The sequence below is a fragment of the Triticum urartu genome, chromosome 6A (assembly GCF_056163025.1).
Source record: "Triticum urartu cultivar PI428250 chromosome 6A, HENAU_Tu73, whole genome shotgun sequence".
Classification (NCBI taxonomy): domain Eukaryota; kingdom Viridiplantae; phylum Streptophyta; class Magnoliopsida; order Poales; family Poaceae; genus Triticum; species Triticum urartu.
This window is the reverse complement of record NC_141878.1, coordinates 498,294,925-498,308,535: the sequence shown is the minus strand read 5'-3', so window position 1 is coordinate 498,308,535 and position 13,611 is coordinate 498,294,925. Positions and strand designations below refer to the sequence as shown.

The 13,611-nt window shown below is 45.9% G+C and overlaps 2 protein-coding genes across 2 annotated transcripts; one reads left to right on the top strand and one right to left on the bottom strand.

The window, feature by feature from the left end:
- Positions 1–2,837: 2,837 nt before the first annotated feature.
- LOC125514381 (uncharacterized) lies at positions 2,838–3,523 on the top strand. The gene has a single exon (XM_048679690.1). The coding sequence runs from the start codon at positions 2,853–2,855 to the stop codon at positions 3,201–3,203; it is 351 nt and encodes a 116-aa protein (XP_048535647.1). The 5' UTR covers positions 2,838–2,852; the 3' UTR covers positions 3,204–3,523.
- Positions 3,524–7,922: 4,399 nt separating this feature from the next.
- Positions 7,923–8,912, bottom strand: LOC125514380 (uncharacterized). Its single transcript, XM_048679689.2, has one exon. The coding sequence runs from the start codon at positions 8,809–8,811 to the stop codon at positions 8,146–8,148; it is 666 nt and encodes a 221-aa protein (XP_048535646.1). The 5' UTR covers positions 8,812–8,912; the 3' UTR covers positions 7,923–8,145.
- Positions 8,913–13,611: the final 4,699 nt, after the last annotated feature.

Below are 13,611 nucleotides of genomic sequence, written 5' to 3'. Positions count from 1 at the left end.
GTCGCTGATCGAAGGCATTTTGGTAAGGCATTTTGTCTAAGTGCCTCAAATTCGTGTTTAAGGAGGCGTTTTGAACAGTTTGCCTTAAAATCATCTTTAACTTGAGGCATTTTTGGGAAACGTCTCGGACTGTATGAGTTTCAGAGGTACTTTCAGAAAATGCCTCGGACTGCATGAAGCTTTGGGGGCATTTTCGAGGAGTGCCTCAAATTGATAGAGCTTTTGAGGCTATTTTCAAAAGCACCTCCTAATTGATTGATGCGTTTCTCAAAATCACCTCAAAATTAGAGCTTCGACTCCAACTTGCAGAGGTAGGTTGCCCGTGGGGTTGTTGCAACGCCGAAGGCACACAGAGGACCTGGACAGCTTGGCGGCACCGCGGTTTGAGTACTTAAGGCGATGCTAAAACGCCAACGTTTGAAAGATTTTCGAGGCATTATTGGAAAACACCCCAAAGTGTATGAGCTTCATAGGTACTTTCAGAAAATGCCTCGGACTGTATGGAACTTTGGGGGCATTTTTTAGGAGTGCCTCAAAGCTTTTGAGGCTATTTTCGAAAGCACCTCCTAATTGATTGATGCGTTTCTCAAAATTAAAGATTCGACTCCAGCTTGCAGAGGTAGGTTGCCTGTGGGGCTGTTGCAACGCCGAAGGCACGCAAAAGACCTGGACAGCTTGATGGCGACGCGATTTCAGTACTTAAGGCGATGCTAAAACACCACCCTTTGAAAGATTTTCGAAGCATTATTGGAAAACGCCTCGGTTGGCCATCCGCTTCGCTACCATTTCTAGCGTTTTGAAGAAACATTGTGAGAAGCATTTGAAGGCAGATTTCACTCCTTTAGAGGCATTTTAGACCGCCTTGAAATATCAACGGTGTTGTAGTTAAGCGGGAGGACGATGCTGATCGGATGGGCTAGCACAACAACTACTATGTCCTTTACTTGAACCTTCACCATGTGTTGCTCTGTAGCCACCTCTTGTTGTGCGTCCATAAATGAGTACTCGCCAACTCCCATATTAAAAATGCCGATGAGAAAAGCAGAGAACCTCGTTCATAGAGCTAAGGCTGGGCTTCTGCATTGACGATCACTGTGGTAAATACGATCATTGGTGAGGCAATCGATAATTTATCGTGTATCATAACATAGTAGGGCGAAGCCACCCGTCAGTGCAACATGTGTGATCGACCATGGAACGCTTGCAAGTGCAGTTGGTTAGTCTATAGAGATAAAAAAAACTCAATATAGCTTCAAAAAATATTTGTGGTGTCGGATGTCCGCAGGTGGTTTTAAGTTTTTCTTTTTGAATCTATATTAAGTTTTTTTCTCTGCATCTATTTGATCTTTACCTTTTGAAGCTATATTGTTTTTTGGGGAAACATTTCCCTACGGCCGCCCGACCCAATGTTGCGATGGCCACGTCACGCAATCCACTACTTTTTTGGCCCCACGCACCGCTCACTATGCTAACCTTATATCCTTGTCTCTCTTGCTACTCACCCCCCTCACGCCCCTCTCTCTTTCACAGAGAAAATATACCTCCCATGGATCTCATCCTTTCTCATTGATATCGCAGTTCCACTAGCGAAGATCTGTCACTCCCACCCGTCCCCTGCAGAACAAGTTGCACCCCCCTTTCTCCTCGTGTTTCTCCATCTCGTCGGGCCATCCCCTCACTAGATTTATGGGCGCTCGCTGCAATCACGACCCCGTCACCGGCGTTGATGTTGCGTGCTATAAGCATGGTGAGGCAGTGCTGCGACCAGCCATGCTGGAACCAGCACGCACTTGTGCTGGAATCGGCTTCGTCGGGGCTGGGACGTGAGGGAGGGGGTGTTGCAACCGCATATGTGTGGAGCTAGGACCGGTGCGTGGAGATGCTATAATCGTCACACGGCCGTGCTACGTTTAGCTCGCGGCGGCGACACCCACCACTAGCCGAATGCTACAAACGTGGTTGTTGACAACTGCGACTGGTGAAAACAAATGGTACAACCAGCCACGGTGATTTGCAATCCAGGGGGTGACGTCGCCAGAGGTGTCGGAAGCAGTAAGGTTATTTTTGCTGGAAGCAGCGAGGTGGGTTGCTACAACCATGGTCAGCAGATGCTACAACGACGACTACCCGATGCTACCACGGGCGGTTCCCAGAATGCTAGGTCTGCGACCACCACGTGTTGGAACCGTGGTCACTAGATGCTACAACGGCGTCTCTCGGATGCTGCATCAATGACATCACGTGTTGGACCGGTTGCCACCGGGTGCTACCATAGCAATGGCTTACAGCAAAAGTTGTAACAGGGCCCAATTAGTTAGGATCGATACCACATTTTGTTGCGTAGGGCGGACCAGCGGGCACCGGTGTTGCATCCGGGAAGCGGCGCATGCGAGCGGCAACTGCGAGCACGCCACCGTGCTGCAAGCTGTAGGTGGTGGGAGGTCGTGGGGCCGTGCGCGAGCGATGTGAGGGGCAGGAAAGGTTTTTTTTCTTCCTTTCTCCTTTTTTTTGAGGACATCTTTATTTTTTTTCCTGGATCTGACGGCGCATGCGGCTGGATCCAACGCTTGCGCGGCGACCAGCCGAAAATTGGGCCGGTCGACCGGACCTAGCGGAGCGTTCGCCTTTTTCTCTCTCTGTCTGTACAGAACGGGCAAACGCGCGCGTGCTTATACCAAGCCAGAAGGACGACGCGTTCTCGTTCAAATTTAACGAACCATGCTCGCGACGACGCGTTCCCTCCGGGCGAGAGATTACCGCCCGGCCGCCCGCCCGCCTCGCCCTCGCATGCACGTGAACGCACGTAGGCACCTCCACATGGCGGCCACTACTCCCCAAGATGAGCCCTATAAATGGCGGCCCCCGCCCTCCCGTCCTTCCTCAGGCAAAGCAACAAGGACAACCCACAGAGCATCAGCCGGAGCACTTCTTCCTCCCCTCCGTTCTTCTCCGGCTCCGGTGCTCTCGTACGCGCGTTCGTCCGAGACCACCACCTCGTCGACCAAGAAGAGATGGAGATGAAGAAGATCGCCTGCGCCGTCCTTGTCGCCGCCTCCGCCACCGTGGCCCTCGCCGCCGACGCCCCGGCCATGGCCCCGGCCCCCGGCGCCGCCGTCGCTGGCTCCGCCGCCGCAGCCGTCCCGGCCGTCGGCGCCGTGCTCGGGGCCACCGTGCTCTCCTTCTTCGCCTACTACCTGCAGTAAGCGCGCCCCGGCCCGAGTCAGTTCGCTGCGAGGAGGAGGAAGGCAGGAAGAAGAAGATCACTAATCCGCTATGTATGGCTCTACGCTACGCTGATTCAAGGCGCGCGCGTGCGTTTTGATCGATGCATGCGCGTGCTTTGATTTATATGTCTTGATTTTATTTTGTTTCTCCTCCTTTTGGCGAATCCATTTGCACCGGTCCGATTCATCTGGTGCTTTATTATTGTTCTGTTCTTCCTTTTGAGAGAGGGCTCGATGGATATTGTATTATTATTTGCCATTTCTTTGGCCTAAATTAATTTAAAGATTGGATTCAATCACATCGTGAATTTGTTAGGTCTAATGATTTCTACATGTCTTGACCTCGATCGGGGGAGTTCGGTACCTGTCCGAGCGCTTCGCGTGGGTGTATGATAGAGTGATGAAATCTGCGGAGCAAGCACATTTTTCATCGAAAAAAGATTAAACTGTAACCTCACTTGTATTATTTCGAGAGAAAAATTCAAATATGCGCAGCTCGTCAGTCTGCCATATTGGATTGTTCAGCATTCTGAGAACCTCCTAGGAAATCTGAGTCAAAAATCCTGCAAGGAAGAGGAACATGCGGGTCACCACATTTCTCAACTGAGCAATTGTAAGCCCTTTAGGTTCGTGGATTCTTTTATGAATGTTTCTCATCAATGAGAGTAATATCGTCGTGGACTATACAGAGGGATTCAAGGTCTACTTGGAACACATGGAAGGAAAAAAATGGTGAAATGAAATATTAAGCACATTATAACCCGAGGGGAGCTCAGATTCACTGAATAAAAACATATGTTTGACGCTTCACACAGGAAAACTACAGATAAATTTCTGGAGGAAAGCGTCTCTCCAGAAAACATATGTTTCTACGCTCACCCCTATGCTCGTGTATGTGAGCGACTTCGATTGTACTATGTTCAAGAAAACATATGTTTCTTCTGTAAGAAGAAAACAATAAAGATTATATTCCTATTGGTTGGTACTCCCTAAACCAATCTTAGTCCAAAGCTGCTTATGTTGGATTGGGGGGAGTACCATATTTAGAGCAACTCATTTATGCCACATTGCAAAAATAAAAATAAAAACTGCATAGGGTATTGGCGTTTGACTTGTGCTTAAAATCCTCTAAAATGTGGAGGAAATAGAAGTTTCTCTTTGAAATTCTTGCCCTGTTCCTACATTTCAAAGTCCTCCAAACAAGGCGAGGGAATGAAAACCTGCACTTTTGATTCTCCAACTGCACAAACATTGTGACCTGTAGATTCACACAGTAGTACGAGTCGTAAAACGACCGTGCCAGTCTATAAAAGACAAGCGGTGCACACCAATTTTTTTTTAAAAAAAGAACATGAAGATGAGATGCTGTCAGTATCCAACCACATTATAAAACAATGAGAGAGAAAACAATGAGAGAGATACTGTCTGAAGCCGAAGACAAGAAGAAGCATCAGGATACATGGTTCCAGAGTCCAGGCCATCTCCACTCTGGCAGATGAGATACTGTCCCGGGCCAAAGACAATAAGAAACATATCTCCAGGTCATCTCCACTGGTTAGTGTGAGTGCACGCACCATGTGACTGAGGATTGGCCACAGGAATTATCTATGGAACTCACTTTAAGAGAACAGCTGAAGGCTACCATGTAAAGCCAACAAGATTCAGAAATAAATATAGTACTCCATCCGTAAAGAAATATAAGAGCATTTAGGAATACATGCTAATACAGTCTCAGGTCTACCATGATGTGATTTACCAGCTGGAATAGAACCGGAACCACTGATAACCAACACATTATGTACCATGATGTGATTAACCTAAATGTGGGATCTAGCTAGGATTCATGGACTAGGCTCATCTACATCTTGAGCAGATATGGCAGATCAGAGCAAGGTTCGGCAAAAGAGATACAGTACAATTCATGGACTCAGCCACCACCACCTGGCATCTAGCCAGGAGTAACCTGCCTTTTTTTAGATAAGAGAATCATCCTAGTGGCCTTTACATAAGGCCATGTTTGGATTGTCGTTTTTCTTTTTAAATACCCCTGTAAGTCGTTTTGATTCCGGCCGGAAATCACTCCTAGCCCGGTAAGTTAGGATCCGGCTTGCCTGCTCCCATCCGTGCTCCCACCTCATCCTACGGTTGTCTTTTTTCCTCTTTTCTTTCTAATATAATCATCCCCCCCCCCCCCCCCCCCCTGATTTTAAAGGGGTGGGGCCGGGTTTTATTTTGTTTCAATCAAATCAAGCCACGTACGCGGGAGCACGGATGGGCACACGCCAGGGGAGCAGGCAAGTCTCGTCCGGTAAGTTACACCTGTAAACTAGATACATTCCTATATTGAATACACCGATGCCAAGTGCGGCCTAAGGTAAAATGCAGTCAGCCAAATTTTAGTCAAGCAGTGCCCAAGGCATGCCTTACAAGGTCAAGAATATGATAAGATAACTTAAAAAATATGATAACCAGTAAGATGAGCATTTCCCCATCGCAATGCAAGAAGAAAATGGCAGTGCTTCCATATGCTTGATCCTAAGCTCAACTGGCATAGCAACAAACTACTCTAGATCCCAAGGGTTACATGGGTTGCTGATAACTCGGGGTTCTGGTTCAGTGGTTTCCAGAAGCGCCCTGACAGAATGAAAGATTAAACAATAATTCCTTTGTAAAGCAATATAAGATCATTTAGATCACCATATTAGTGATCTAAACAATCTTATAGGAGTATTTCTTTACAGAGGGAGTAACATCTAAAAACTATGTGGGCTTGGATGCTGAAGGTGAGTGATGTTCAGCCTCCGTTTATTCCAAATCCCTATTAATAATGACAGAAAGAACAGCGGCGATGGCGGTGCTTGTCTAACTGATAAGAGCAGAGCTAATTTGGCTAGGCCTTCTGGAATCTGTCAAGTCCTATCTATCAGTGGCAATAATGCCAGTGAATATTTATCTTTCCAAAGGAACACTACAACTTAATTAGAGGGCAACATAGTGTACACATAGACTTTCATGAAAGACCAGGTATCTCCATCGCTTTATCAGCTTTATTTTCCCAAAGATATTGTTTATAATGGCTTGTTATACATTTACCGAGTTTTTTTTATTTCTTTAGATATTAGAGCACATATCTGAATTAAATCTTAACTTCTCAGGTAGTCAGGTACCAACAGGTCTGTACAATATATTTTTATCAAACTGTAGCCGAGTCAGTATCTTTGCTCAGGCATCTGTAGTCTATACTGTGTTCTTTGCGTCTATTTGAACTATAGCTCTTCAAGGCCAAAAAGAAATGACACTCTTCAGAAGTGTTAACAAATACACGGTTTACTTGATAAAATGATAACCATTAGGTCAGACTGTGATGTACTCCCTCCGTCCCAAAATAAGTGTCTCAACTTTGTACTAGCTCTAGTACAAAGTTGTACTAAGCTTGAGACAGTTATTTTGGGACAGAGGGAGTATTATTGAAGCACATAAGCTAAACATGCCTCATAATGCATCCGGTCAAGACTGGGGAATGGGAAGCCTCAACTCTGGACTGTACTTATTAGGAGATACTAAAAATAACTAAAGCTGCAACAATTAAATCCCACTACAGGTCAATAACCTACACTTAATCATTGATTTCAGCAAAGTTTCATGCTGTGGACAGCCAAGAATAATTAACAACTTATCAATCAATTCAAGCTGTTCCACCTACAATAGCGCTTATAGGGAACATTAGGAATAAGTCAAGCCCTGCATTTCATTGCCCAGGTCATACTGGACAAGACAGGAACTTCACAGTTCATCTCTAATAACCACCTCATAAACAACAAAGATCAATTCAGTGTGGTGTGGCTGGATCTAACCAACGAAATTATTAAAATTCCCCAACAGACCTTGTCACTAAGAGCATGCAGTAAGGCAAGCTAAACCTAAAGAAGTAAGATATATGGTCAAAGCTGATCTATCTAAGTTTTCTGAAAATTTACTTGTCAACGAGGAAGGCAAAACAAATTGTACTATCCTTGGAAACAGAGTAAATATGACAAAAGTGAAAACAACAAGAAAAATGTGGTACTGCTAGAAACGAATGTAGATTGTCATGTACTCCCTTCGTCCCATAATATAAGAGCGTTTTTGACACTAGTAGTGTCAAAAACGCTCTTATATTATGGGACGGAGGGAGTAACTACTAGTACAGAGACAACAAATGTTACTGAGAAATATGTATACTTAATATATATGTGGGCATGGCATTATCCTAAAACATCTCCAATTTCACCATGTTTTATCGATGCACTCTTATTCCCAAATTCCTTGAGATCTTATAACACCTCCCTCGACATCTCACAAACCACACTTAACCGGTTAATTTTCAAAACTGAGCTTTGAAGTTTAAATTGAACTCTGAAGGCATGATTTTTCAGATGGCGCGAACTGCAAAGCTATAACTAGACAACCAACTTGCAAGTACACTCACACCTACATACCCCAGCATAAAGAAATAACTGTTTGATGTCAGATGATCTTATCCAATTTGCCATATCATGAAGATCCCAAAACTTAGTTTAGCAATACGAGAGCAACTCACTAGGCAGCTGGAATCTAAAATGCAGGTATAATCACCTAGTTCATAAACAAGTTATCAACTGAGAAATGGAGCTGGTTCAGCATACAAGATAATAAGATTCAGCAACTGGTTGATCCATCTAAGAGAAGACGAATATCACTGTAATAGCAACAGTTTGAACGGCCACTATAAAGATTCCTTTGGTACCCATGTAATACCATACAGATACCAAAACTAAGCACACTTCAACATCCAAAAGCACCAAGTTTTCAGAGTTCCAAGGTCTAATCTCATATCTCGTTTCAGTCTTATTCCTCGAATACTGACACTAATCATCCTTCCTGAGCAGAGCCTAGCACAAGCTTACCGCATCAAGATCGTAGCTACCGATCCGACCGACACTCCGAGGGCGCAAGAGATGGCGACCACCCGCGTCCGGAGCATCATGAGGTTAACGTTCTTCGTGGCCTGGAGGCAAAGCGTGAGCACCTGCAGCCTCCCGTTGGCCTCCATCTTCTGGAAGAAGGCGACGGGCTTGATGACACGGCGAAGCACCAGGGCGGCCGTGAAGGGGAACGCGAACGCCGCCACGCCCTGCACCAACGCGGCCGACTCGACCCCGACGGGCGCGGCCCCGGAGGCGATCCACGCTCCTGCAGCGAGGTGCGTCCCGCCGAGGATCGCGAGGGAGGCGCTGAGGCGCTGCGCGGCGCGGCGGAGGGCGTCGAGCTCCGCCCGCGCCTCGTCGGCGAGCGGCGACATGTCGCGCTCCACCGTGGGGCCCTCGATCTCCTGGTGCTTCATCGACTCCAGGGGAGTGGGTTCTGGAGCGGGGGCGGGGGCGGCGGCGGCATCGGGGTTGGAGCTGGTGTTTGGGCTCGTGGAGAAGCGGCGGTGGGGGTCGAGGAGGAGGAGGGGGTTTCGCGCATAAGCGTGGGGATTCGAGAAGCTCGTGCCGGGGAAGAGCTTGGCGGTGGCGGTGGCGGTCGAGGGGCTCAGGAGGCGGCGGGTGAGGTGGGAGATCGTCATCGGAGCGTGGGAGGAGAGACGCTGTGCTGCGACGGCGCGGCGGCGGCTACCTTTTTTTCCTATCAAGGGCAAAAGCGTAAATAGCCCGCTTTCCTTGATTGTATGGCGATTTTCACCTAGCACCTTCCCAATTATTATTTGCTTGTCTTCTTTTTTTCACGAATACGCGAGATTGGTATCTTTTCATTAAGTATAGAAAGTGAAACATGTACACGAGTTGGCATGACAGCGAGCGAAGAGTAACATGCGAGTGGTGCTCAACCCTCAGCAACCACTAAGGGCGTGTTTGATAGCTGTTCCCATCCTAGTATAGTTGTTTCCATTTAACACATGCTTAGTCTGTACATGCTCAGTACATGCAACTGCAGTTGTTTGTAGCAATGTATGTACTGATGCATGCTGAACTGAGATTGTGTTTGGTAGGCTGCATCATACGAGACATGTTGCACTGAGACTGTGTTTGGTAGCCTGTATCTGAGGTATGCTGCATGAACGATTTTTTTCGCCAAGACAAATATTGAAATAACATTTCGACAATTCATAAAATAATTCGAGCAATAAAATGTTACCATGCCAACATAATCTGAACAATGATAATATAAATACAATATTCAACAATTAACATAACACACGATAACCTTAATTTGAAGCAGTGCATCACTAGATTCATATTACATAAGACATAATAACCATAATTGGTAGCAATGTATCACTAGATTCATATTACATAGACTCATTTGAAGTACATTTTATAATAGGCATTACAAAAAGGATAGTCTCATCAAGTACCAACTAACAACAACTCAAAGAAGACCGAGATTGGCTTTCAAGATTCGCTTTGAATGATGCTTTTCAAACTTCATCATTTATCTTCACAAAGTTAAGGCCTTTGCCTTATGTTGTGTGAGATAATCTAAAATAGCCAAGCGTTCATCTTAATCAAACACAAGAAGGTCCATGACAGCGTTGTACAAGTTAGGGTGTGTTTCAGCATGGCAAGTGTTGTTGATAGCACTTGCAATCTCACACATAGCATCAGTCATGTTGCTACACTGAATTGAGTCCTCCTCAGTCAAGCCAGATGCCCTATTTCTCTTCTTATTTGAAGTAGGAGAAGGGTCCTGAGTGGCACTAGCAATAGGAAATACAAAGTTAGACCCAAGAAGATGTTGCAATCCCTCATTTGTTGTTCCTTCCCCCTCCATGACATTCGGTTTATCCTTGTCTTCCACAACAATAGGCGATCCTAGGGGCACACCGGAGCCCATTGCATACTTCCCAGTGGCATGCTTATTAGCAAAGCAAAGTTCCATATAGTCGTAGTTCTCCAATGGAGAATTGAGCAATTCCGCATCTGTTGGATGATCCTGCAACACCATTTGAACAAAAATAATTAACTGAGACATCATTTTAGCTATGAAACACCATCATTTTCGGCAAAACAATATCATTTTAACACCATTTGAGCACTAAGATAACTCATTTCAGCATTCAAAAAGGGCTGGTACATGTACATGCATACCTAAGTGTGGCCCAAATAGTGTTGTTCTTCTAGCACTACCATCTTCTTGTCATCATCCCAAAGTGCCCCACTTAAACCCTTGAAATAGACAAGCCTTGTCCACCTATTCCTTCACTTGCGAATACGATTGTGCACTTGGGTAATAGACACGTCATAACCAACGAAAGAAGATATACACTTTGCAACTTTCAATTTTTCAACCTCTTTGAATCCTTTGTCAGTCTTGGCACCTCTTGCCGCCACCTCTGAAAGGCCTTTCAACATCAACGCCGACATAGGCAGAGTCCAATTCATGACCTTGGGGCCTTCTTGGGAAGAGCACCAACACTTGGAACCTCCTGCACCTCATCATCCATCTACAACATAAACAATCCAGAAGTTAATAACATATTTCAGCACATAAATAAGCATAATTCAACACATAAAAAGCATATTTCAGCAGCTCAAAATCATGTTTCAGCTCATAAAAATGAATTCCAACACACAAACACACATTTCAGCACAGAAAAAGCATATTTCAACAGCTCAAAATCATGTTTCAACACATAAATATAACGGTACAACAATAGTTTTACAACACCAAGGGACACATCAATTGTTTTACAACACCAAGACACGTGATACATCAAATGTTTGCTAGCCCTCTATTCGCCCACATCTGATTTGCAAATTCATCTCTCTTACGAGCTTAAAAAATATTGTCATGGACAATATCATTGTGATCTTCATCGTTGGGTTCCGGATCCCATGTTTCCTCGGGTGGGAAATACTCATCCTCACCATACTGGAGTACCCAATTGTGAAGAATTGCACAAGCTAGCACTACTTTTACTTGGTGTAGGATCAAAAGTATGTCTAGAGGGGGAGTGATTAGACTAGTTGACCAAATAAAAATCTAGCATTTTCCCAATTTTAAGTCTTGGCAGATTTTAGCAACTTAGCACAAGTCAAGCAATCAACCTACACATGCAATTCTAAGAGTGTAGCAGCGGAATGTAAATCATTGCACATGAAGGTAAAAGGAGGAGTTTGGAGGGCGCAAACACAATGTAGACACGGAGATTTTTGGCGTGGTTCTGATAGGTGGTGTTATCATACATCTACGTTGATGGAGACTTCAACGCACGAAGGGTAACGATTGCACGAGTCCACTAAGGGCTCCACCCACGAAGGGTCCACGAAGAAGCAACCTTATCTATCCCACCATGGCCATCGCCCACGAAGGACTTGCCTCACTAGGTGAAAGTGCGTTATATCGACTAGAGGGGGGTGAATAGGCGATTTTTATGAAATTCTTCACTGAGGAATTTGCCGGTGAGGAAATTCCTTAGCAAAGAACTACTAGCAGCGGAATAAGTACTCAAAGATAAACATAACAGAATACAAGCATAGTCATCATGATGAAATGAAGACAGGCACAGAGTATAGGAAGCGTAATCACAGGATAACACAGGATGAAGACAAACAGACTGAAGAAATTGAACTGAGGAAATTCAAAAAGTCTTCAGTCAGAGTCTTCAAACACAGATATGAACAAACATACATCACAGTTATGAGGAAATGAAAGAGTTGAGGAAATAGAACCAGTAAGCTCGGTGAAGACAATGATTTGGTAGACCAGTTCCAACTACTGTCTCAGTTGTATGTCTGGTTGGAGCGGCTGAGTATTTAAACTCGAGGACACACAGTCCCGGACACCCAGTCAAGGACACTTAGTCCAAGACACCCAGTCCCCACCGTATTCTCCTTGAACTAAGGTCACACATACCTCGTCCAATCACTCGTGGTAAGTCTTTAGGCGACTTCCAAACCTTCACAAACTTGGTCACTCGGCGATCCACAATTCCTCTTGGATGCTCTAGACCATGACGCCTAACCATTTGGAAGAAGCACAGTCTTCAAAGGTAACAAGCGTCGGATCCACTCAGGATCAATCTCTTCAGTTGTTGGGTTTCGTAGTAATTTCAAAAAAAATCCTACGCACACGCAAGATCATGGTGATGCATAGCAACGAGAGGGGGGAGTGTTGTCTACGTACCCACGCAGACCGACTGCAGAAGCGTTGACACAACGTAGAGGAAGTAGTCGTACGTCTTCACGATCCAACCGATCAAGCACCGAAACTACGGCACCTCCGAGTTCGAGCACACGTACAGCACGATGACGATCCCCGGACTCCGATCCAGCAAAGTGTCGGGGAAGAGTTCCGTCAGCACGACGGCGTGGTGACGATCTTGATGCACTACAGCAGCAGGGCTTCGCCTAAACTCCGCTACAGTATTATCGAGGAATATGGTGGCTGGGGGCACCGCACACGGCTAAGGAATAGATCACGTGGATCAACTTGTGTGTTTCTGGGGTGCCTCTGCCTCAGTATATAAAGGAGCCAAGGGGGAGGGGGCCGCCGGCCAGGAGGAGGGCGCAGGAGGAGTCCTACTCCTCCCGGGAGTAGGACTCCCCCCCAATCCTAGTTGGACTAGGATTCCCCGAGGGGGAAAGAGAGAGAGGGGGGCCGGCCACCTCTCCTAGTCCTAATAGGACTAGGGGAGGGGGGAGGCGCACGGCCACCTTGGGCTGCCCCTTTCTCCTTTCCACTAAAGCCCATTAAGGCCCATATGGCTCCCGGGGGGTTCCGGTAACCTCCCGGTACTCCGGTAAAATCCCGATTTTACCCGGAACACTTCCGATGTCCAAATATAGGCTTGCAATATATCAATCTTTATGTCTCGACCATTTCGAGACTCCTCGTCATGTCCGTGATCACATCCGGGACTCCGAACAACCTTCGGTACATCAAAATGCATAAACTCATAATACAACTGTCATCGTAACCTTAAGCGTGCGGACCCTACGGGTTCGAGAACAATGTAGACATGACCGAGACACGTCTCCGGTCAATAACCAATAGCGGGACCTGGATGCCCATATTGGCTCCTACATATTCTACGAAGATCTTTATCGGTCAGACCGCATAACAACATACGTTGTTCCCTTTGTCATCGGTATGTTACTTGCTCGAGATTCGATCGTCGGTATCCAATACCTAGTTCAATCTCGTTACCGGCAAGTCTCTTTACTCGTTTTGTAATACATCATCCCGCAACTAACTCATTAGTTGCAATGCTTGCAAGGCTTATGTGATGTGCATTACCGAGAGGGCCCAGAGATACCTCTCCGACAATCGGAGTGACAAAACCTAATCTCGAAATACGCCAACCCAACATGTACCTTTGGAGACACCTGTAGTACTCCTTTATAATCACCCAGTTACGTTGTGA

Coding starts and splice junctions, on each gene's coding strand:
- LOC125514381 (XM_048679690.1), top strand. CDS start 2,853: ATGGCGGCCCCCGCCCTCCCGTCCTTCCTCAGGCAAAGCAACAAGGAC.
- LOC125514380 (XM_048679689.2), bottom strand. CDS start 8,811: ATGACGATCTCCCACCTCACCCGCCGCCTCCTGAGCCCCTCGACCGCC.